The sequence below is a fragment of the Oncorhynchus masou genome, chromosome 29 (genome assembly GCF_036934945.1).
Source record: "Oncorhynchus masou masou isolate Uvic2021 chromosome 29, UVic_Omas_1.1, whole genome shotgun sequence".
Classification (NCBI taxonomy): domain Eukaryota; kingdom Metazoa; phylum Chordata; class Actinopteri; order Salmoniformes; family Salmonidae; genus Oncorhynchus; species Oncorhynchus masou.
Window position 1 is genome coordinate 60,648,711 of NC_088240.1, and position 24,514 is coordinate 60,673,224.

Genomic DNA, 24,514 nt, shown 5'->3' on the forward strand with positions numbered 1-24,514 from the left:
CCTGAGCCTGCCTGCAGTCCTGTACCTTCGTCCTGCTACTCTGGATTATCGACCCCTGCCTGCCTTGACCTGTCGTTTGCCTGCCCCTGTTGTAATAAACATTGTTACTTCAACACAGTCTGCATTTGGGTCTTACCTGACAATTATGAAGTTCATCGTATTTTTTGTACTTATTTTCCACTTTGAAAATGTCACCTGAAGTGTGAAAAGACAATTGATCAAGAAAAAGTATATCAGTAAACACATTTCCATCCAACGTTTTTTACTGGTAGTATAAAATAAATCATGACATCTGTGATGAAAACAGGAAGTTTCGGTACAATTTTATAAAAGGTAAAACTAAAATCCCACAGTTTCACACATGGGGAAGTATGGCATAAGGTCGGGGCGGCAGCGTAGCCTAGTGGTTAGAGCTTTGGACTAGTAACCGAAAGGTTGCAAAATCAAATACCTGATCTGTCGTTCTGCTCCTGAACAAGGCAGTTAACCCACTGTTCCTAGGCCGTCATTGAAAGTAAGAATTTGTTCTTAACTGACTTGCCTAGTTAAATAAAGGTCAAATAAAATTATTATCATTGTTATATTAATCTTTTTTTATCAATAAATTATGCAAAGTAGGACTGTCTGAACAAGGTAAATGATACTCAAGGAAAACTTTTTAGCTCTGTTATCTTATCTGAAATTTGCAACTAGAGACCGTAGCCTACCAGTTAGAGAGACGAGCCAGCAACCGGAGGGTTGCCAGTTCCAATTCCGGGTCCGATGGGAAAACAGGAGGGTTTCTGGTATAAAATCCTACATGCCATTGCCTGCCGTTGTGCCCTTGAACAACCCTCCACAACAACAGCTCCCCGGGCACCAAGTCACAGGTTACTGTTTTTTGGCATGAATCTCATTCTGGAGGCAGCTCTGCAGAGTGGTCAATAGCTGACACAGCCCCAAAGTCATAACATCTGATGTTAAACCTAATTAACCCTTGCCTTAACCACACAGCTAAACCTAATGCCTAAACTTAAATGACATTTTCAATTGCTTTACGTTTCTTTTGTGTGTGTGGAAGCGCAGAAACCAATTTTTATGTGAATGAATTCAAACTTTTTTTCTGAGTTAATGTCTCTGGTTTTATGCAACAACAAAAAAAGCAACATTTTAACCAAATGATGTTGTATTTTATGTAAAAGCACATAAGGAAGCTACAAGTTTTTGTTGTCTTCCTCATGTTCAACTATGTTAATAAAGATGTTATGTAGATAATCAAGGTAACACATTTGCGCATATTATCAAGTGAAATGGTTTAAAGAAAAGCTTTGTGTGATGTCGCTTCTGCAAACAATGAGGGCTGGTGTGGGAGGAATAACTGTTACATACTGTATTAATAAAGTCATACTAATACATGGAGATATAGAATGGATTTGGGGTGTATATTCCTTACTGTTTTGGGTATGAGAGAACAGATAACACACTATATAGATAAACTGAGCGGGTCACATTCTCTGTTGTTTACTTTATTTATTTATTGTTTGTAACCAAAGAAAGATGGCTTTGCTTGAGGCGGGACAGACTTGTAAAGTAAAGAGAGTGATCAAACATCATCATAGAGCTCATATTGTCATTAAGTGAAAACTGTGGTAATTTGCAGAAGGATTGCAGAATTCTGATCGGAATTATTGTGTCAAAGATATATAAAAAAAAATCATCACAATAACAATAATGATGAATACCACAAAGTAAAGAAAGTACAAATCTGCTTTCCAACACACTATGTGACAAACAAATTAGATAAGACATAAACAGCGCTTCTCCATTTTGTTTCCAGGTTTAGAAAGAAATTAACCCCCCATGTGGCGTTCAAGAGAACTGACGACAGTAAGTGTTACTAAACTGATGTCCATGTTGGCATGTCTCAATGTTGGGTAACACATCTTGAGCACTCTGACATTACTTCGAGTGACTAAACCATGTCAGAACAATTACATAAAATATGTTATTAACAGTCATGACAGCTGACATAAGCTTGACAGCTGACTTGACACTGTCATGGCACAAATCTTTGCTTCAGTCAGCTTATTGGCTTAGGATACAGCTAGCCAACTAATTTACATAAATATCCTATCCATTTGTGTCATGACAGTGTAAAGGGTTGTCACAGTATTTTGACGGTATTTTGACGGTTTCCATGACCGAAAATAACATGTGTTATGTTATGACAGCCTTATGTCACCCTTATGACAGAGAAGTCAGTTAAAGTGTTACCAAACCTGTATCCGACTTGCCTGTGTAAATCCTTGTTGTAATACTGAGCATGTACTGTACATACCGTAGTATTTTTACACATATGGCTGACAGCATAATAGTCATGCAGGGTATTTATTTACATAATGTATACTGGTATCTTTTTACCCATCCATATGCAGCTTATTAATATTATATTAACAGTCATTGTTATCAAGTGATGCCATTAGTGAGCTTGAGGATTACATTACATGAGTTGATCACGTATATTTGAACAGCACAACCAACTGGTATATCAGCTTTAATGTTATGCCACTCAAACGCCTCATCTGATACAACCTTATAGGATTAGGCTTCGATTTCACAATTCACAACCATTGAAGAAGACATTTTGGGAGAAGCGGTCGCAGGTAAAGTGATACTTTGAAACAGCCACAGTGATCAGTGTTCGCTGATCTTTCAGCACTGTTTGCACACACACACACACACACACACACACACACACACACACACACACACACACACACACACACACACACACACACACACACACACACACACACACACACACACACACACACACACACACACACACACACACACACACACATTGTCTCAACGAGATACATTTTGGCCTGCTGTGCAAGTGCTACAGTGGAGTCATGTATGCCAGATTGATCCAAAAATGTATTCTAACCCATTGGTTCCCATTTAAGGATAAGTTAACACCTATCCTTAGCAAAACAGAGATATCGTCCAAAAATACTATAATTAAATCATGGGCAACGTCATAAACAGAACATTCTGTGTTAGCCCGGCACAGTTCCCGAAGAGCAAACCACAACTCAACCAGTGCTTATAATGCATAAGAACTAAAAAATCAGCCCACTTCTTGTACGAGCAGAACCTTGTGTTCAAGGCTGGACAAACCTCTAAGAGTATCCATCTTCTCTCTTTGTATAAAATCAAATAAATATTAATTTCTCATCATCATCAAAAGCCACTGAGTCACAGCACACATCACTATTGAACTATATGTGGGAACAGAATATGTGAGATGACTGTCTTCAGTTGGATATGTATCAGGCCTGACGTTTGTTGAACACTGGTCAGTGTTGACAACCACTGGATCAGGAAGAGAGAAGAGATCATTCATTTCCTCCAGATCCAGGGTCAGAAATAGAGATAAGAAAATAAAAAGCACAAAATACACCCCTTTCCTAGACACTTCGACTGGCAGCGGACACAGTGGAGAAGGACTATAATGGACAGATCAAGATAGTTAGCCTGGTATCCAAGCTGATTGCGTTGCCTTTCACAGGAAAACTGGTGAGCGCAGCGTTCAATCTGGTTTAACCAGGCTAGCTATAAGTATGATATAGGGTGACATACAGAAGGGGAGCCCCAGAAAATGTGTTACTGTGTCCCAAGCTTGATAGCAATGCCAACAATTAATGGTATAGAGATGGGAATAGCAACATTGAATCTAGATGATACAGTACAGTAACTAAAACATTGTACCTGTTATGAGGAAATTTTGTGACTATGACCAGTAGGGTAAGAGCTGGGAGACCGACAGCTGCTGATAATACAAAGATCTTTTTACATTGTCCACTGGGCCGTGTTCCGACCTTGCAAGTAGCTACTAGCAGTCCTGGGTGGCGAGATGTCACTGGGGCTCCCCCTGGAGGCTTGGGGGTCAACTAACGGGGACATCATTTGAGATGAGTCAGGGACGGGGGGAGACGATGGGGGATCTCGGTGTGATGGTGAAAGGTGGTGATGGTGTCCACGGGGGAGGGGGGAAGACGTTTGAAGAGGGGGTGAATGACGTGAGGAAGGGGGCGACAACATGGCTGCCACTGTGTCCCGCGGTGACGATGGGTCAGGGAAGGATCGCGATTCATTTGGCCTTGATCTCGGTGTAGTCGCTGCCGTCATCCCCCCTCCCTGAGGTCCCCCCATCCCTGGAGCGCCCCCCCAGAAACTCCAGGGCGGCATAGTTCAGCTCTTGCCTCTCCAGTTCTGCCATAGAGCCCACAGGTTGATAATCCCCGTCTTCTCCCTGTTGAAGGTATGGAAAGAGAGAAGGCCCATTCAGACTCACAGGTTATACCTGCGCAGTGCCACCAAAGCCATTGACTCCTCAGAACATAGAGCGTATAAAGGAATAACATGACAGACATTGAAAGTGGAGAAAGGAGGGTTAGTAGTTATTGGTGAGCAGAGGCGTAAGACAAGGAGATTGAGGCGGTTTAGCATTTCCTGTTAGTATCGAGGCAGCCATGCAACAGTCGTGGAAATGAAAGGAGATACAGCGCATGGAAGCGGATCTCAGACAGCAGAGGAATGTGGGCCAGATCTGGTTGTTTGGTGACACATACAGTATAGCTCAGTTTTGGCACCACAATGCGTCATATGGCCCAGATCTGGTCCGAATGTAGGAGCTGCGAACTGGGGGAGGGTTGGCACTTTGCTTATGGGCCATCTCTGGCTTGATTTAAGTGGGCCTAACAACATCCCATAGTTATTGCGCTACTTTTGGTCAGAATGTGGGCCACATACACCTTGCCGGGCAAGGTCTGGACATTTCATGCTACAGATCCACTTCAGGACCGTAACACCAAGTGGTTAACTCGGCCAAACGGTAAATCGTAATATTTTAGATTATGGCCGAAATTGGGCCATCGTATAATTTTGCTGTCTGGGGTGTGTGAGGGATGCTGTCTACCACTGAGACTTGGAGTTGGGATTGGGGCGGGGTTGTTCAGGAACCTTACCGTGCTCTCCTCTAGAATGGAGTTAAACTTTGAGCCCAGAAGCTCTGTCTTAAGCTGTGCAAGAGTTCGGAAAGAGAAAAAGAGACAGAAGAACGCAGAGAAGCGATGAAGCAGAAAACAGTGGTTTGGAAAGGCTTTGGTCGCAGCTACCCCAGTGGTACTGGGACTGATAGCTATAGTGGTACTGGGATTCTCAGGCTAGGCCAGTAGTTGGCTGGGGAAGTTTACATTTTCTCTTTAACATGAGAAGTTTTATGAGTATCTCCACGGAATTAACCTTATTGTACATCACAAATGGGACATGATTTGAACGAGTATAGTATCAGTATCAGCAACGGGTAAGCTATCATCTTCCCGTCTAAGACAGATCTGAGAATGGTCATTATCTCCATTATTGTCATCATCATCAACATGTCTCACCACTTTCTTCCTCAAACATTGTTTGTCCTTCTTGACTGTGCTGTAGTACAATGCTGGGTTCTCCAGTTTAGAGACCAGGTCCTGCCCAGGGTTGCCATTCTCTCTGGGGGGTGGAGTCACAAGATCAGACTCGGTCTCATGGCCACTAACTAACTCAGGGTGACACTCCAAGCCTGGGCATCCATTTTAAAACAAGGGCCTGTTTCCCAACATAGTTAATGATCTACAGGCCTATGGTTCATGGTTGTGGTCGACGTTCATGGTTGTGGTTATTGTTTCATGGGTTTAGTTGCGGTTGAGCTGACACCCTCTCTTAGAGCGCACTTCCTTTCAAAGCTTTTGTCTGAATGTGATGTATAGCTATAATGCTGAAGCACCTTAGTTAAGTAGGCTACCATGGCTGTAGTTTTAGCATAGCAGGTCAAGGGTACAAAGCAGTATCAAAGCAGGGAATTGAGCCTGCAAACTATAGGCTACGGTTAGTCTGGCTTGCTAACCCGCTAACTCGCTCTGGCGTTAGCATAACTAATGACCATGATTCTCACGTGCGTCCATCGATCAATCATTCACTCATGAATGCACAGAGGTGTTTTAGAATGGATGGCGAGGCTGAAGTGTTTCCTTATCGTCAATTCAAACAGGAAATGACCTGTACCTGTAACTCGCATCGACCCCTGTCACAGTTAGTGAAGGGTGGATACTCACTTCTTGTTGTTATGGCCCACATATCTCACTGCTGCGATGATGAAGGCGATGACAGCCACTCCACCGATGGTGCCAACGATCACTGCCATCATGTACTTCTCTAACGTCAGACAAGAACATCATATTGAAGACAGTGTAGAAACAGAAAATACTGTTTAACTAGGTCATGGTACTATAACTTATTTACTTCGAGATAATGCCATTTCAATATCAAGCCAATGGGGTAGCTAGTTGGTGGTCTTACTTATACAGTCAATCTACATATTATATAAAGGTGCTACACATCTAATTTCAAATCAATCTCTCATGTATGCTTGGCTATACAATTGTTTGCCTTTTAATGGTATGCAGTTCTGTGTTTCACCATGAACCTGAACTTGTGTACTCACTCTCCTGCTGTAGCTCCAGATGAAAGCTCTCCGACCCGTACATGTTGCTAATGCTGCAGTGCACATTGACAGCACCGTTGCCCAGGCGCTCGCCCTTCTCCCGTAGTTTTATCATGCCCGTGGACGTGTGGCCGTCCGTCCGCGTGTAGTAGTTGTAGCGGCCGTCTGTGTCGTTGACGGTGATGTTCTTGTCGGGGAGGTAGAACTCAATGATGGGCTCAGGATTACCCGTAGCCATGCAAACACACTGGACTCCCTCCCTCACCACTGTGCACTTGGACTCGTCCAGAAGGACTGGGGCGTCTGAAGAGAGGGTGGAGGTAGGGCTATGACTGACATGTAGAGTGGGATGGGATGGTGTAGCGTAGTGTAATGTAGTGTGGTACAATACGGTGTGATATGATACCATATGTTATGATACAACATGACATGATGACCCACTCACATTCCACAGTGATGTTGAGGGAGCTGCTGGCTCGTCCGTGTTCGTTCTCTGCCAGGCAGCGGTACTGTCCGTCTCCCTGAGGGTTGAGCTTCAGAAGCTCCAGCACAGACACCTCCGCGGCCGTGATGCTGCCCACCAGCTCCCCGTCCTTCATCCAGGTGAGGGTGGGCGTGGGATTGCCTTGTGTGCTACATTGCAGGGAGATGGAGGAACCTTCCAAAATGGTCAGGGAGCCATTTACCACTGGCTCTCTGGGAGGGTCTGCAAGGAGTATAGAGAGGTGATGAAAGGTAGAGTTAAATGAGGAGAAAGAAAGGAGTTGAACAAAGGAGTCAGTTACAGAGGATGAAATGTTGTGCTGTGTATCAACAAGAGCAGGAAGCTATGGGCCAGGTTTATCACATAACTAATACATTGTTATATATATTGCGCGTTACTACTTCACAGGAGACACATTTGAATTTAAAAAAAACATTTATTCATAAAAATAAGTTTTGGGGCAGAAATGCCTTCTGGATTATGTGCACTTTCATGGGCCTTAATATCAAACTTGTATGCCATCTGTAAATATGAATATAATTGTTAAATTACGAGCCTAGTTGGTTTAGCCACGTAAAAGAGGGGACCTTCCCACTAGCCATGATTAGCTGAGATAATGGATGGGCTGGACAGGCTGAGATAATGGATGGGCTGGACAGGCTGAGATAATGGATGGGCTGGACATGCCGAGAGATGAGTTCGGACTGGTCTGCCATGTACTGACTGGTCTGCCATGTATGCTTATGTCTATAATGAGTTGCTCAGTATGTCTAGGTCATCCTTTCTAACACAGATTTTTCTGAAAGATAGTTCTCCACTTTCTGGAGGACCGAGTTTTGAAATCAGTGGAATTCCCTGTGGAAGAAGAGCATGACAGCTAAGGAGATGGAGCAAATGTAAGAGTTTTATAGCAAATGTGGAGGGAGTCAAAAAGAAAACACGGAAGTCTGCTGTATAAAACACCTGTCTCCGGATTACATATTCATAATTAAGGGCAACCATGTCATCCGTGACAGAGGGAGAAGCGTTCATCCATGTACTGTAAGAGAGTATAGCTAGCTACATTTTAAGATATTATACATTTCTAATTTTGTCAGAAAGTCATTTTCATTGCAAGTTAAAGCGTACCGTTAGCTAGCTAGCTAACGTTAGCTGGCTGGCTCGCTAGCAAATATTACGTGTATGATCTGTGTAGTAATATTATTCGTATCGCAGAGCCATTTGCTAGTAAAGCTACCTGTAGATTCATGCAGGGTACGAATGCAATGAGTTGGGATAATGGTTCATTGTTTAGACAGATAGCTAGTTATCTCTGTCTAAACAAAAGACTCCACTATATGCAATTAGCCATTTCACTGTACAGTTTACACCTTCTGTATCCTGTGCATGTGACAAATAAACTTAGATTTTATTTGTTATAGTGTGTGTTTACCAGAGACTGTAATGTGAAGAACATCATGACCTGCCCCAAAATCAAATTAGGATATAACGTTAGGCCAACGAGACAGTGTCCAAGTTAAAAAATTAAACCATAAGCTATTTTCTGTAATTAGCGAACCATTAACTTGTAAATAATAATCTTGTTGTGAGTTTATTTTCCAGTAATAATTAACTGTATACAGACATGTTGATAGAAGTAGTATAAACCAGCCTATAGTCTTAAAATCTTTGGTTGTTTAGTACATGACCACACTCACTGTTTAGCACATGTGAATCCTTACAGAGATGGGTGAGGCTATGTCTTAAGAGGGTGTGAACAATGCTGAATGGGTGTAGACAAAGAAGAGCTCTCCAGTAGGTCTACCAAAACATTCAAGTGCCATTTTCTTAAAAGTGGGGTTACAAGTTAATTAACTTTCAAAGCAGAATTAGATTGACATTGTTCCTCAACTTTAATGTTTGATATAACATTTTCTAGTCTCTACTTTTATCCAATGTAAAAAAAAACACTGTTTCAAATTTGACTAAATAAGACCGAATCGAGCCGGTCAGTCACATATGCAAGTGACAGAAACTAAAATGTCAGCTTGGTTGACATACTGTATAACTACAATGAATAAATGTAACTATTTTGTATTATTCCACAAACACCATGTTGCACAATGACACTCACACAAGACGGCCAGATACATGGACGTGTTCATGACGCCGTAGCCGTTATTCCCCACACAGGTGTAGATACCCTCCTGAGAGGGGATTAAGTCCTCCAGGGAGAGTGAGGCATTGGAGGCTGTGTCCCACAGCAGCTCCTGGTCCCCAAATAGCCAGGAGATCCTGGGAGGAGGGTTACTGTCCACCTCGCAGCGCAGCGTTACCGAGCTGCCCTCCATCACCTCCGTGGACACGTTCACCCACACCGAGCGAGGGGCATCTGGGGTGAGAGGAAGGGGAAGTTGGGGTTAGACTTGTAAAAGTGACAAGTGTATTACCTGGTTAAAACCAGGCCCAACACTGCGCTCATCATTGTTTCAAAGAAAAACAAAGGTAAAACTTAGAAAAACAAGTTCTGGATGCCAGGCTAACATACCCAATGCGTACCATGTCGCAATCATGCAATACATTGATAAATCAAGTTGTTATCCTTCTACTGTAGATGGAGAATAATGGGTGACTGCCGATATTGACAATGGTTCTGCAACGGTCAGTTGGTCACTTACACTTGACGTCCAGAGAGATGAGTCTCTCGTAGACCAGGGTGGTGTTGGGGTAGGAGACCCTGCAGCCCAGCAGCTGACCGTTGTGCATGGGCCTGGGGGTGAAGGTGAGCGTGCTGGACAGCACGGCTGTGTTGCTCTCTTCCACATATTCTGAGGTATACTCAGGTTCAGGCAGGTAGTCTGTGTACATCCATTGGATCTCTGGGCTATTCTCTGGACAGTTGTCTGGAGCATAGCAGGTCAACTCCAGATTCTCGTCAGCAACTATCTCCTCAGGGATGTCAATGTTCGGCTGGTCTGGGGGACAGAGAGGACATAAATGAACAAGTGAAAATTCACCAATTCACAATATTTACCTATTCTCGTTAAAACTACAATAATTATAATCACAGCTAGTACAATCCAAGCCTGGTCCCAGATCTATTTGTGCTTGCCATCTCCTACTGTCAGTGTCCACAGTAGTTGACAAGACAGCACAACATATATGGTACCAGGTCAGGGCAAACCAGCCCATAAATGTGGCACATTCAATTATAAAAATGGCCTCTCAGGGTCTCAGCAGGCTTACCCAGCACCTTGAGCTCAGAGAAGTCTGGGTAGGTGTAGATATTGGCACCGCCCAGGTCGGCACGGAAGTAGTACCTCCCTGAGTGCTCTGTACCAATATTACTGATGAGCAGAGTGCAGTTCCTCTGGTACAGGTCCCCGATGAGCTTGGTACGCCCTTGGTAACTTTCATGTACGATTTCTGTGCGCGTCTTGAACACCACAGGTGGGAAGAGCTGGGGGTAGGGCTGGCCAAAGTACCAGATTCCGTGGATGCCGTAGTGCAGACGGATACTGGACGGGTACATGAATGTGCAGGGGATGACCACACAGGAGTTGGTCATGGCCGAGATGTCCCTGGGTATCCATACGTTCCACTGGCCACTGACATCTGAGGGAGGAAAGGAGGGATATGGGACAAAGATTGGAAATGGGAATATTGAGAGCAAAACTGTATACTGTATTAATGAACAATAAATCTACAATACATCCAGAGTTTCAAATGGAATCACTGAGAAAAGATGAACAGAGAGACAAAGAGAACAGAGGATGATATCATGTTGTTGTCCCTGCTTGAGACGGTAAGTGCAGAGACCCTATGTGGAGGAAGCGTATGTCTCACTCTCACCACTGGCACCACTGTTTAAGTGAGAGGGACTAGGTTGAGCCAAGATGGATGCCAGCCAGCCATCACAAAGCACTGGAACAGTAGGCTGATTCCCTGCTGCCATGTGTGCCAGTTGGACCCTGTGACAACGCTGTACCCTTTTGTTTTAGTGTTGTTTGCTGTAAGTTTGACACACTCTAAAAGTAAACTGTCAATCAGTTTCACATTGCAATCGCATATCTAGATCACTGGATTTCTTAGCATTACATCTGTAGTCTTCAAGGGAATTTACAGTCTTAGTTATTGTGATGTAATCGAGTAGTTATTCACACTGACAAGAGGGAATGAGAAACATACAAGTTTTACCTTTGATGATTAGCAACAGCGGCAGAAGAAGCTCCAAACACCACATGGTGTCTATTTAACCCTGAACCAGAGGCCTCTGCAACAGACATCAGACCTCAATTACACATCCGCAACTTCACACTTTACCATTCTGTTCTGGACCAATGGAGCCCAATGCTATGTGATATATATTGAATATAATATTATAGTGACATATAAGTATGTGGTGACATATAGCTGCAATGGTTAAATGTCTTTTCTTGTTTGTTTACATATTCTTACAAGCCTATGTCGCTTTTATCTCAGGTAACAATGACATCATGTCAACATGATCGTGTGTAAAAAGACAGTAGACATTACTGACTATTACCTTGAATTGCTCAATGGGCGAAAAGTAGCCAAGACAGAAAATATCTGATTCCTCAGCTTAGTGGTCGCAGTAGTAGTAGTAGTAATGTTCACTAGAGGGTGCCCAATCACACCCAGACACCTCAACAGCCCTCTCCCTTAACTTCTCTGTAAAAAAAAAAAAAAAAAAAAACACACAAGTGACATCAGCATCAGGCGATGACATCAGCCCTGCTGCCTTAGATGGACAGCAGGCTCTTCACTGGCACTGGCACATAGACATGGTGACGTACACTCTGAGTACTAGTAGAGTCACTCATTAAGCTATTCATACGTAAGTCCCAGGTCTTCGACGGACAGTCACTGTTGGGACCTGTTCAGAGCCATGACTGACTACCCTAGTCCCTAGGCCCTTATCCGTTACATTACATCATGGCGTCAACCATCATCATTTGGTCCGTTGGTTGTTTGGACCCTTTACTCTGTATCTACCAGTCTGTGTCTCCCCCTGCATGTCATCCCTGATGCTATGGAGGCAATGACTTGTCTTTGGCCCCCCTCCGAGCAGCCGGTGGCTGCAGATGGTGGGCCTAAGAGTGGATTGTGTTGGAGAGCTCCATGATTAACACATCACTACGTCCCCAGACAGTTTATAGGCTGGTAAGCTGTGTTCCTACGGAAAATAAGGGCAAATTCTGTTGGTTTTAGGCAGTTTGGCAACAACAGCGAGAGGTTATTCTGGGCTGAGGCACGCGGACATCCCATTCTCAAACATGAGATTGTACGCACACAAACAGCATGCTCGTGCGCATTTCCAAACTGTGTCGTAACACTTATACACACAGACATACACATGTAAATCCAAAGTAAAAATACGGTCCACATACAGATCACTTATAAAGTTGACTTGGACCCTTTCAAACCAAACCATGAGGCTCTAGGTCAGGGCAATCATAGCCAATGCCAGTAAAATATTTCTTAAACATTGCGTCAAGCTGTACCATCTGCATTAGACAAAACCCCAAGAGAAGGGACTGTGTCTGAGCTGAGAGTCAAATGCATCAGCAATGGCGGGATGAACAGAATAGCCCGGAGAGCAGGGCACTGACACCCCCAGCAACAACAACGAGAGTCATTGATTGACAGACAAACGGCCAGCACAGAGACCAGCCACAGATCACTTGCCTCATACCAGCTTCAGCACCAGGCTCCGGCTCCCTCTCGGTTCCTCCCCTCGGTTCTGTCGGTTCTACGTTCTCCCCGGGCGTGTGGTTCCCTTGTGTGTCTCCGCAGGTTGTAAAATCCTGTCTGCCGGGTTCTATGGATTCTGGGACAGGGGATGGGGAGAGAAAGAGGGACAGAAGCAGAGAGAGAGAGAGACAGGGAAAGAGGGAAAGAGTGAGACTGTGTGAGCTGCAGGCTGCAGTGAATGTGTGTGGTGGGTAGTTTTGAATATGAATTCAAACATTTCTCTGCCTTTTCCTAGACCCACTCCACGCATTCCTGTCCTCTACCGCCCTCTCTGCAGTGGCCAGTCTGTCTCAGACCATGGACCAGACCTTTGACTCTCACAACCAGGTCAAAGTAACCCTGCTAGCATTAGATAACTTCCCCGCTAGAACCTACTGTATCCACAACGAGCCAGTGACCTCAGGGTGAAGTTGAGTCATAATATCACTATGACTAGTGACTATGACGAGAGGAGCATGGCTGGGTGTATACCCATACAGATGAGTATATTCTCCATTTCCAAACAGTTCCATTGGAATCATACATCCCCTCAGCTAGAGGCTTTAGTTATTGTACGGTGCCCTCGTTGACTACCGTTTGCAGCCAAAATGAGTAAAAAAAAAAAATGTTTAAACTAAGCCAAAAGATGCTAACCTGGGATTTTGATCTAGAAATGAACAACGACGGTTCTTATTTTATTACAAAAAAACAAGTATATTGGTGTTGTAAAATGTTTTGGGCATTCCCTTGGACACACAACACACACCAAATGTTTTCCCACATAAGGTATGTTTGTGGATGTGGGATGACAACAGGGTCCAGCAAGCAACTAGGAGGACCCCCTACTTTACATATCAACGCAACAAAGAATACTTCTATTTCATAGTGGAGTGGTTGTTACAGTTTAAGTGGCGTGAGTCACTGTCTCCAAGAGCCATTAAGCCATAGGCCAAATGATGACATCCACCTAGCCATGGATGTTTTCAAGGGAATCCCAACACAAACACAATTGAGGATGGGCTGAGTAGGCCTGGGTGGGGGAGGTTGGTAGAGTCAGAGTGAATACCTCATTCACAGACTGGAGCCTGTACAGACGAATGTGCAGCATGCCACAGACCCCTACACACACGCGCAGCACACGGCGTGCCAACACACTTCGCACAGTGGCCCTTACGGCGCCACGACAGCTATGTGACCTTCCTCCCTGCCCCCTCCTCTCTCCTCCCCCATCCTCCTCCACTCTCTGTCGTTCCGTTGGGACAAAGCAGTGTTTCCCTGCGCCATGGTCATTTTTTTGTGTGTGCCTGTGCCTGTGCGTGTGCCTGTGTGTGTATGTACGTGTCCACATGGGGAGGGTTCCTCCTAAGAGCTGAGAGTGTATGCATGCTCATCTGCTATTCTGACCACTATCGCACTGTCATTGTTAGCACTTTTGGCACGGCAACATTTCCAAACTGCTATACTTTAGTTAATGGTATTGAGACAAAAATAACACGTTGATGAAATCATTTTATAAAGTTGTTTCTTATTCATGATTGTCGATTTCTGTGTGTTATACAGTTATAACAACATTACACTGCTACAGGTCACAGTTCTGTATTGTGATACACACTGTAGTTGAAATGCACAGCGTAAGCAATGACCTTAGTGTGGACTTTCACTCTAGAAACATTCACATTGTATAAATGACTGCAACACAAATTCCCCTTTAGGAGTCTATGGGAGAATCTCAATTGGCTTTGCTCGCCTCCTGCATCCTCTCCTCTGTCCAGGGAATCTGGAAACAAATGTCCTTGTATGAAATGAGACTCTCCTTCTCCACTCAAGCATCAGCAGGCAAATGACGTTTCTAGAGGTGGAATCCCAAAATAAATGTGTAAAGTGATAAAAAAAATACATGTAGCTAGTTGTGCAAGACGTTTTAATGGTAAAATAATAAGTAGTGTATTGTTTTTAAATGTGTGCATGCTTTTATCATTCAAGAAAACAACAGCTGATTCAAAGGGGGTGTGGCCTAACGGCGCTAGCCGCCGCCAGGATGCTCTTGTGGACACTCCTTCGTTCGCCAACTAACGAATTGACGCTGCCCTCAACCTCTCGACCACTTATCGGTTTCCGGGTCACAGAGGAGAGGAGGACGGGGGAGTCGAGTTGCTCAATTGAGAATCTCCCTAGGCGTACACTCGATCACTCCTCCTGTCCTTTATAACGTTTCACATAGCCTGTGGGGGCTGGATTATCCCAGCGCCAACACAGGTAGTTAATAGACAGAATAATCACAGGCATCCTTATACCTATAATTTCATTCTATCAATTATTATTCAAAGATAAAATCACAGTGTACAATGTGCATATGCCCTAGTGTAGGCTATTTCCATGACGAATAGTGCAACAATGAGACTATCGACACAGAATCAGTAGGGCAGAAACAGGCCATGACACCTTGCCATATTACCATATCTCATATTCCAAATGATCAACCAACAACAAATGGCCCCACTGTCCTGAAGAGAATGAGCCAGCTTAGCCAAGATAATTTGTATTCTTAATATCATATACTTTATGTATGTGAAGCTCGCTGGTGGCTCATAGGAATAAAGGAAACACTGTACGCGGAACACTGCCCATTGTGAGGCAAAAACTGGAGGAATTCTCCGGAAACGGCCAGCTCACAGCTTGCATTGCTGTTTGCCTGTGACGAGCGTTGGTCCACAAGCTCTGGCCCCCACTAAAATACTCCAAGGAGCAGATGGTCTTAAAGCCCTTTCCCCCCTCCCACACACACAGCACTCAGAGCTGCCTGTGAGAAGCCCACCCCTCCACAATCACTCCATATGACACATTTTGTGTGAGGTAGAGTACTGCTTATAAGGCCACCATTACAACCTGTAAATTGATGACAAAATGCAGGTGTGACATGTACAGTGCCTGTACAGTTCCTACGTGTGCATGTACAGTAACAGTCAAAAGTTTGGACACACCTACTCATTCAAGGTTTTTATTTTTGCTATTTTCTACTTTGTAGAATAATAGTGAATAAATCAAAACTATGAAATAACACATAAAGAATCAGATAGTAACCAAAAAAGTGTTAAACAAATCTAAATACATTTTATATTTGAGATTCTTCAAATAGCCACCCTTAGCCTTAATGACAGCTTTGCACACTCTTGGCATTCTCTCAACCAGCTTCATGCGGTAGATACCTGGAATGCATGTCAATTAACATGTGTGCTTACTTAAAAGTTCATTTGAGGAATTTCTTTCGTTCTTAACGCGTTTGAGACAATCAGTTGTGTTGTGATAAGGTGGAGGTGGTATACAGAAGATAGCCCTATTTCAGTCCATATTATGGCAAGAACAGCTCAAATAAGCAAAGAGGTCAGTCATTCTGGAAAATTTCAAGAACTTGAAAAGTTTCTTCAAGTGCAGTCGCAAAAACCATCAAGTGCTATGATGAAACTAGCTCTCATGAGGACCACCACTCAGAAATTGCAGCCCAAATTAATGCTTCACAGAGTTCATGTACCAAACACATCTCAACATCAACTGTTCAGAGGAGACTGCGTGAATCAGGCCTTCATGGTCGAATTTCTGCAAAGAAACCACTACTAAAGGACACCAACAAGAAGAAGAGACTTGCTTGGGACAAGAAACACTTGCAATGGACATTAGAAAATATGTCCTTTGGTCTGATGAGTCCAAAATTGAGATTTTTGGTTCCAACCTCCGTGCTTTTGTGAGACGCAGAGTAGGTGGGGGTGCTTTGCTGGTGACACTTTCTGTGATTTCTTTAGAATTCAAGGCACACTTAACCAGCATGGCTACAGTATTCAGTATTCTGCAGTGATATGCCATCCCATCTGGTTTGAGCTTAGTGGGACTATCATTTGTTTTTCAATAGGACAATGACCCAAAACACACCTCCAGGCTGTGTAAGGGCTATTTGACCATGGAGAGTAATGGAGTGCTGCATCAGATGACCTGGCCTCCACAATTACCCGACCTCAACCCACTGGAGATGGTTTGGGATGAGTTGGACCGCAGAGTGAAGGAAAAGCAGCCAAGCTGGTTGAGAGAATGCCAAGAGTATGCAAGGCTGTCATCAAGGCAAACGGTGGCTAATTTGAAGAAGAATCTCACATTTGTTTGGTTACTACATGATTCCATATGTGTTATTTCATAGTGTTGATGTCTTCACTATTATTCTACAATTCTGAAAATAGTAAAAAAATAGACAAAAACCCTTGAATGAGTAGGTGTGTCCAAACTTTGGACTGGTACTGTATGTGTGCATCCAGGCATTTTTCTGAGTGCATTTGTGTGTGTGTATGCACTTGCATGCATTCAAGAGTGTATTTGTATGGGTCTATCCTAATGTGTGTATCCTCTACCTGGCAGCCGTGTGTCTCTGGACCAGTATCCAGTACAGTGCCTCCCAATGCAGTCCCAGCACAGTGGACAGATGGTGAACCACAGGCCTCCTCTCTCACTCTTCCACCCTGCCCAGTAGGGGGTGGCAAACAGAGCAGTCACCTGCATAGCCCTAAAGGCAGGAGGCCAAGACCTACAGTGGAAAGATTTGTATCGCCATTTTCAATCCTCCCCCAAACCTCCTCAATGTCTGAATCCCTTGCCTTCGCATAACCTTCTATGCTGGCATTATTTCCTTTTGTACAACCTATAGATTGAAGGTGTGTGTTGGTTTATTCCTCCCTATAAAGTACTTTCGCATCAGTGGTCACGCGGGAGAAGAGCCAGAGAAAGGAACCTATTTCTTTAGACTATTTAGCCACAATGGTTCACATGAAGAAATACATCTCTTAATATAGTTTCTGTAAAAAGCTTTTGTATGTGTTCAGCACACAAGGACATTATGGCACAATAAGCTCAAAACAGTCCGTCCGAATTTGGATTTGGAATCTTCATTTACTGTAGTATCCGCTTTCAGAATTCTAAATAATTGTGGTGAGACACTGGCAAAAGCTCTGGTAAAAGCAGGATCTGTTCATTTCTCTGTGGTACTCGGAGGAAAATCTGTCCTGTGACTTATTGCATGGCTTTCACTAGCCCCCACTCACGCGCACACGCACGCACACACACACACACACACACAATACTCAATCCCAAGATCACTCACTTGCTCATTTGCCACTTCACTTACCCACTCACATTAGAATCACGTTGAAAGATGTATTTTATATTTTTGTTTACTGCAAATTACCAATTTCGCGTCATGCCGCTGAGTATTAAATGAAAAACAACTGAAATCCAATACATTTGCTATATCACTGTATTATTGAGGACACATTGAACCCTTATAGAGACACTGCTCCTCATACCTTCAATATTACAGTAGAACAGCAAGAGTCGTTCAGGTGTAACAACTCATCCAAAGTCAACACCTAGACCAGTGGTTCCCAAACGTTTATGAACAGCGGCACACCTTGATGGGATAAACATTTCGGCAGAACACCTAACATCAACCTATTAACGTAGAATGCATTCATGCATAGTTCCTTACTCATTATGATTCATTTGAGTGCAGGCTACCCCTTTAAGAGCATCCAGGAATCCCCCCCCAAAAAAAAACAAAAAACAAATGTGCTCAGGTAGTTTTGAACGGTTTGAGCTAGAGGAGCGGTTTCTGCATTGTAAAGGTTAATCCACGGACACAAAGCCATGATTGGTTTGTTTCTATGGCAGAGGCTGTGGTACAGCTTAGCCTAATCAGACTTGCCTATGCTAATGGTTCTTGTAGGCAAAGTAAAATTATACAAATGACTTTGCTCTTGATGCCAGCCTGAGCGTATTGGACTTGAAAAACAACGGTACAGATATAACCATGTGCCAATGTCAATATATTATGTTTTCAATGTTTTATCTGAGCGCACTGGTGCTCCCAAGTCAAAATTCCATGTGCATTCCACAGGTCAGGTCACCTTTATACGTAAGGGAGCAAAACAATTCAGCACACCGGTTGAAAACCACTGACCTAGACATCTCTCACAAAATGTACGACACACAGAGAGGCCAAAAAGCACTGACCTAGACACTTCTAACAAAATGTACGACACACAGAGAGGCCAAAAAGCACTGAGCAACCAAGTCAATAGCCTCGATCAATTGAAGTAAATCATCAATCTTGGCCATAAAACCAACTAACTCCATGGATCAACTGACTCCGACTATCTCCATGGACCAACTGACTCCAACTATCTCCATGGACCAAATAACTCCATGAAAATGATATTGTCCAGAGCTTTTACTCACCTGTGCAGTCAGGTGAGTGTCGCAGGCGTTTCTCTCCCTCTCTTGGGCTTCTAGTCTCAGCGCCAACAAGCCTGTCCCCAACAACAAGCACACGTACTACTATAAGCTAACCGTCACGCCACCACTCGCGCTGCCATGAAGAGACCTCTCGCTCCTCTCTGTACCATGCCCCATCAAGAGGGAGGGGGGGGGGGGGGTAAACTGCCCACCCTCCTCCTCTCCCATATGGAAATCAGTCTCCTCAGTGTACCAGCATTGTTCAGTGCCTTTGCCTCGAGGCCCAGCCATTCATAAATGCACACCCCGCACCGCCCTAGCCACAATGACCTCCACTGTTCCCACTCATCCCAACAGACGTGGGTGAGGCTTTGAGCTCCAAGACCCTTTCCATCCAACACGGCCATTCGTTTAACATTGGATGGGTCTGAGCATATTCGTTTGTTTTGGATTGATGGAGTGCCACATCCTTGTTTGAGGTCACTACTACGCCAAAGGGGAATGGGAGAGGGGACGGGGAAAAGGGGGACAAACAGGGTAAAGAGATGGGAATTAAAATAACAATGTCATTGTATGGAAATGTTAGTTGTTGTGTGGTAGAAGACCTCTCAGAGGCTAATACAGTATATGCCACTCATGTCCATATGTAATCTATAGACCGATTTCAACTATAGCTACAGTACTTGTAACTGCCACCTAACCTGGCCAAAAGAGGACTTGACCGATACATTTTCCACCACAATCTTCTAAACGGCTGGATATTGAGAATAATGAAAGTCACTAAACTTGACCATACTGAACTGGTGTTTGAGGGCACAATGAGGAGCATGTGACCTCAAATCTCATCACTTCCTGCGTGACCAACTCATAAACCATGGACGCATGGTCAAAAACTCCCTTACAGGTCTCAAGGCGCCCTATCCTTCCCTATTTTCTATGACCTTGTCCAAGATTGAAGATTGACAACACAAATGTACTATATAAGAAGGAAGGGCAATATATTTACCGAGCAAAAATATAAACGCAACATGTAAAGTGTTGGTCCCATGTTCCATGAGCTGAAATAAAAGATTTGCCAAGACATTCCATCCACCTGACAGGTGTAGCATATCAAGAATCTGATGAAACAACATGATCATTACACAGGTGCACCTTGTGCTGGTGACAATAAAAGGCCACTCTAAAATGTGCGGTTTTGTCAGACAACACAATGCCACAGATGTCTCAAGTTTTGGGAAAGAGTGCAATTGGCATGTTGACTGCAGGAATGTCCTTTAGAGCTGTTGCCAGAGAATGTAATGATAATTTCTCTACCATAAGTCACCTCCAACATCGTTTTAGAGAATTTGGTATTATGTCCAACCGGCCTCACAACCTCAGACCACGTGTAACCTCGCTGGATTGTCTGAGACCAGCCACCCGGACAACTGATGAAACTCAGCATTTACAGTATGTCTGTAATAAAGCCCTTTTGTGGGGAAAAACACAGGTCCTGGCTCCCCAGTGGGTGTACCTATGCCCTCCCAGGCCCACCCATGGCTGCGCCCCTGCTAGAACTGTGAAATGTATTTATTTAAATTGACTGATTTCCTTATATGAACTGTAACTCAATAAAAAAAATATGAAATTGTTGTATGTTGCGTTCATATTTTTGTTCAGTATATTTACAAACATTTATTTCATGACACAAACAATTATAACAATAACAATATTTAGGGCCAGAGGAAAGGTGTAAATATGGTTAAATGCTGAAAACCAATGATATGCACATGGCATATGTCCATATCCAGATAATAATACTGCAATATTATTATGATATTGCGATATACACTGAGTGTATACAACATTAGGCATACCTTCCTAATATTGAGTTGCACACAGTTTTGTCTTCAGAACAGCCTCAATTTGTCGGGGAATGGACTCTACAAGGGGTCGAAAGCATTCCACAGGGATGCTGGCCCATGTTGACTCCAATACCTCCCACATTTGTGTCAAGTTGGCTGATGTCCTTTGGGTGGTGGGACCATTTTTGATACACACAAACTGTTGAGTGTGAAAAACCCAGCAGCGTTTCAGTTCCTGACACAAACCGGTGCGCCCGGCACCCTACTACCATACCCCATTCAAAAGCACTTTTTTTGTTGTCTTGGCCATTCACACTCTAAATGGCACACATACACAACTCAGTTGTCTCAAGCCTTAAAAATCCTTCTTTAAGGTTAACCTGTCTCCTCCCCTTCATCTATACTGGTTAAAGTGGATCTAACAATTGACATCAATAAGGGATCATAGCTTTCTCCTTGATTCACCTGGTCAGTCTATGTCATGGAAAGAGCAGGTGTTCCTAATGTTTTTAAGACTCAGTTACACACTCTGTATTGCTCAGGCCTTTATTAGAAAATAGAGCATGAAAACACAATGTTGAGGGGAGCTGCTCACTGTGCCTCTTGACTTAACCTCTCTCCACCCAAGACTCCTCCACCCCCCCCCCTCCTCCTCCTGACACAGTAGCCATTGTCTCCCAGATCCTGCTGGGAGAAAAGAACAGCACAGCTCGAGCCTGGCACCGCACAACACTGGGAAGTAGATGTGCACAGATAATTGTCTTTTAATCACAACAATCCCCTTTTCTCTCTGCTCTCACTCCTCTCTCTCTCTCTCGTTGGATTTTTCTCTCTTCTGGTGGCATTAGCTAATTCAACCCATTGCCCTTCTTGTTCTACGATTTCTCACATTAGTCTTCCATTGTTTGGTCATGGCAGCATTCAAGTGAATCATGTTTCTTCTTCTGCTTCTTCTAGTTCACTGTCATCACCACCACCATCATCACCCACTACCATCGCCAAATACACACTTACTCACTTACTCTCTCTCACACTTACTCACACACACACGCACGTACGCACGCCACTTACTCTCTCTCTCACGTGCACACGCACGCGTGCGCACACACACACACACGCGTGCGCACACACACACACACACACACACACTTACTCTCACATACATGCACACACCATCCCCTATTTTTAGTGTATGATGTAGGCGTGTTTAGGGGGTTTTGGGCTCATGTTGGATAGAGATGGCCAGGCCAGAGTGAGAGGGTGAGAGAACAGAGCACACACTGAGAAAGGATCCACACCTACCCATCCACCTTTGGTGGACAGGAGAGATGCATGATTGTCATTTGTGACCTCCCAAGTGGAGCAGCAGTCTAGCGGTGCTCAAGGCGTCACTAAAGACCCGGGTTCGATCCTGGGTTGTATCACAGACGGCCGTGTTCATAAGTCCCATAGGGTGGCACACAATTGGCCCAGCGTCGTCCGGGTTAGGGGGGGGGGGGGCTATACAATTAGGCTGTCATTGTAAATAAGAATTGCCTAGTTAAAAAAAGGTTAAATAAAATAAAATGTGAGTTATTGGTACACTTAGAAACAGGGTGTCAGTAGAGAGACATCAATCAATCAAATGTATTTATAAAGCCCTTTTTACATCAGCCGATGTCACAAAGTGCTATACAGAAACCCAGCCTAAAACCCCAAACAGCAAGCAATGAAGCACGGTGGCTAGGAAAAACTTCCTAGAAAGGCAGGATCCTAGGAAGAAACGTAGAGAGGAACCAGGCTCTGAAGGGTGGCCAGTCCTCTTCTGGCTATGCCCGGGTGGAGATTATAACAGTACAAAAGTCAAATACCTAAGCTCTTAGGGTACTACTCTCACTGATATATATATATATATATATATATATATATATATATTTTTTTTTTTAAAGAAAACTCATTATTTTCTCTCTCATTGATTAACATTCATCATCATCATCTGATGATACTAGCTTGCTATCTTGGTACATTCCTGACCTGGGTTCAAATACTATTTGAAATCAAGTACTTTATCTGGTGCTTTATTGAAGTTGCCTGGCTTAATGGATCAATAGAATAATGAAAACAATATAAACCCCATCTGGCACTTTATGCAGGCTAGAGCAAACTCTCAAAGTATTTAAAAGATTTCAAATAGTATTTGAACCCAGGTCTGGAACCTTCTGCTACATTCTACCATCATTGAAGTCTCATGACATTATGATGACATAGAATGATAATGTTGTCATTACGTCCATCTGTTCCAGCCATAGGGTCCAAATAAATAGGGTCACTAGATTATTGGATGTGTCTGTCACTACTGGCTTGTGTCCCTGTGGAACGGAGGATTTGCTCCCCAATCTGTGCTCCACTTGGCCTCATACCCAATTCTGTCTCTATCTTGGGAATTAAGTCAACTATACTGAGATATAATTCCAAGATCAACTGAATTGGTTTAAACTGGTTGTCTCTATACTGAGATATAATACCAAGATCATCTGAATTGGTGTAAACGGGTTGTCCCTATACTGAGATACAATGCCAAGATCAACTGAATTGAATTTGTTTAAACTGGTTGTCCCAATGGACCCTTCTCCCGAGGCACCTCATCTTATTTTCTAAAAGCTCAAATGGGATCACCCTCTCGAACAAGAAGAGAATAAGTGTACACAACTTTGACGGGATATGAAACAGCACTCTACCCATCTAGCTATCCTAGTTGTTCTGTTACAATGCTGCGTATAGACCCAAGACAACATACTGTACACCCCCTTGGCATTAATGAATTGGTGTGAGTCATGCTGTTGTTTTCAGCCTTAAAAAAAGACCACGGATGAGGAGAGAAACTCTGTTGCTATATCAAGGCTTCTAAAGCCGTACTGGTCTCAAACCTCCACAGCTTTCACATGAAAACAACTCGTATGTTATAAAAGGTCACCAACTCACTCTCGCAATGCCACACTCACCCTGTCACCAAAGCCTGAATGTGGCTGCCAACAACTAGGTGCTAACACATTTGAAAGACATGAGGCTGAACTCACAAACCACACCTTGTGAACTCGTTTGTGATAACCAATGAATTGTAATGGTACCCTGATACAGAGCATGCAATACAGTGTGAGGTATTAAAGGCAAACAATGGAATACAATGGAAGCATTTCAGCAGACTATCAAATAAAGTAGTATTACGCAACAAGACCAATATTGCTCTCAATAGGTATTACAGCCCTGAACAGACTGATGCAATTAAAAATAGTGATCAAAATCAAAAGTCAAGTAACATAAAAATCAGTAATCTAAAGCTAAAATTAAACATAAGAACACAAGTCCCATACATGTGGTATGGCTCTTACCTCATCAGTTGATATGCACCCAGTGAAGAGCTCTAATGCCCAGCAGATAGGAACCAGCAAGTCCTCCTCTCCTATGGCATCTGCCTTCTCTCCTACTCCCTCCCGCTCTCATTTTCTCCTTCTCTCTCGCTCTCTCAATTGTTGAATCAATCAAAGAAAACAAAGGAAAAACACAATTCTGTATCAGTTGTATTACTTTTAATATGTATTCATACCCTTAGGATAAATCTGTCAAACATAAACCACTGTCTTTATATAGGCAACAACATTTAATTGTAGTGTCAGGCAG

The 24,514-nt window shown here is 43.5% G+C and overlaps 1 protein-coding gene across 5 annotated transcripts; it reads right to left on the bottom strand.

Moving 5' to 3' along the window:
- Positions 1-1,489: 1,489 nt before the first annotated feature.
- LOC135520152 (myelin-associated glycoprotein-like) lies at positions 1,490-24,326 on the bottom strand. Of its 5 annotated transcripts, none has more exons than XM_064945507.1 (13): positions 24,226-24,326; positions 12,699-12,840; positions 11,536-11,681; positions 11,187-11,262; positions 10,236-10,604; positions 9,668-9,964; positions 9,124-9,381; positions 6,972-7,232; positions 6,527-6,829; positions 6,138-6,237; positions 5,433-5,535; positions 5,013-5,066; positions 1,490-4,297 (listed from the first exon to the last, which is right to left on the bottom strand). In XM_064945507.1, exons 4-13 carry the CDS (start codon positions 11,230-11,232, stop codon positions 4,136-4,138), a joined length of 1,953 nt encoding a protein of 650 aa, XP_064801579.1. In that variant the 5' UTR covers positions 11,233-11,262; positions 11,536-11,681; positions 12,699-12,840; positions 24,226-24,326; the 3' UTR covers positions 1,490-4,135. The 5 variants fall into 5 exon arrangements, with proteins under 5 accessions (XP_064801579.1, XP_064801580.1, XP_064801578.1 ...); XM_064945508.1 differs by lacking the exon at positions 24,226-24,326 and adding an exon at positions 19,017-19,151 and having other exon boundaries at positions 12,706-12,840; XM_064945506.1 differs by lacking the exon at positions 24,226-24,326 and adding an exon at positions 19,017-19,151.
- Between the last annotated feature and the right edge of the window lie 188 nt (positions 24,327-24,514).

What these genes read in the sequence shown, in the direction of transcription:
- LOC135520152 (XM_064945507.1), bottom strand. Translation starts at nt 11,232, where the DNA reads ATGTGGTGTTTGGAGCTTCTTCTGCCGCTGTTGCTAATCATCAAAG. An exon ending in GCTGTTGCTAATCATCAAAG is followed by an intron (nt 10,605 to 11,186) that starts GTAAAACTTGTA and finishes TTCCTCCCTCAG; the next exon opens with ATGTCAGTGGCCAGTGGAAC. An exon ending in TCTGGAGCTACAGCAGGAGA is followed by an intron (nt 6,238 to 6,526) that starts GTGAGTACACAA and finishes GTCTGACGTTAG; the next exon opens with AGAAGTACATGATGGCAGTG.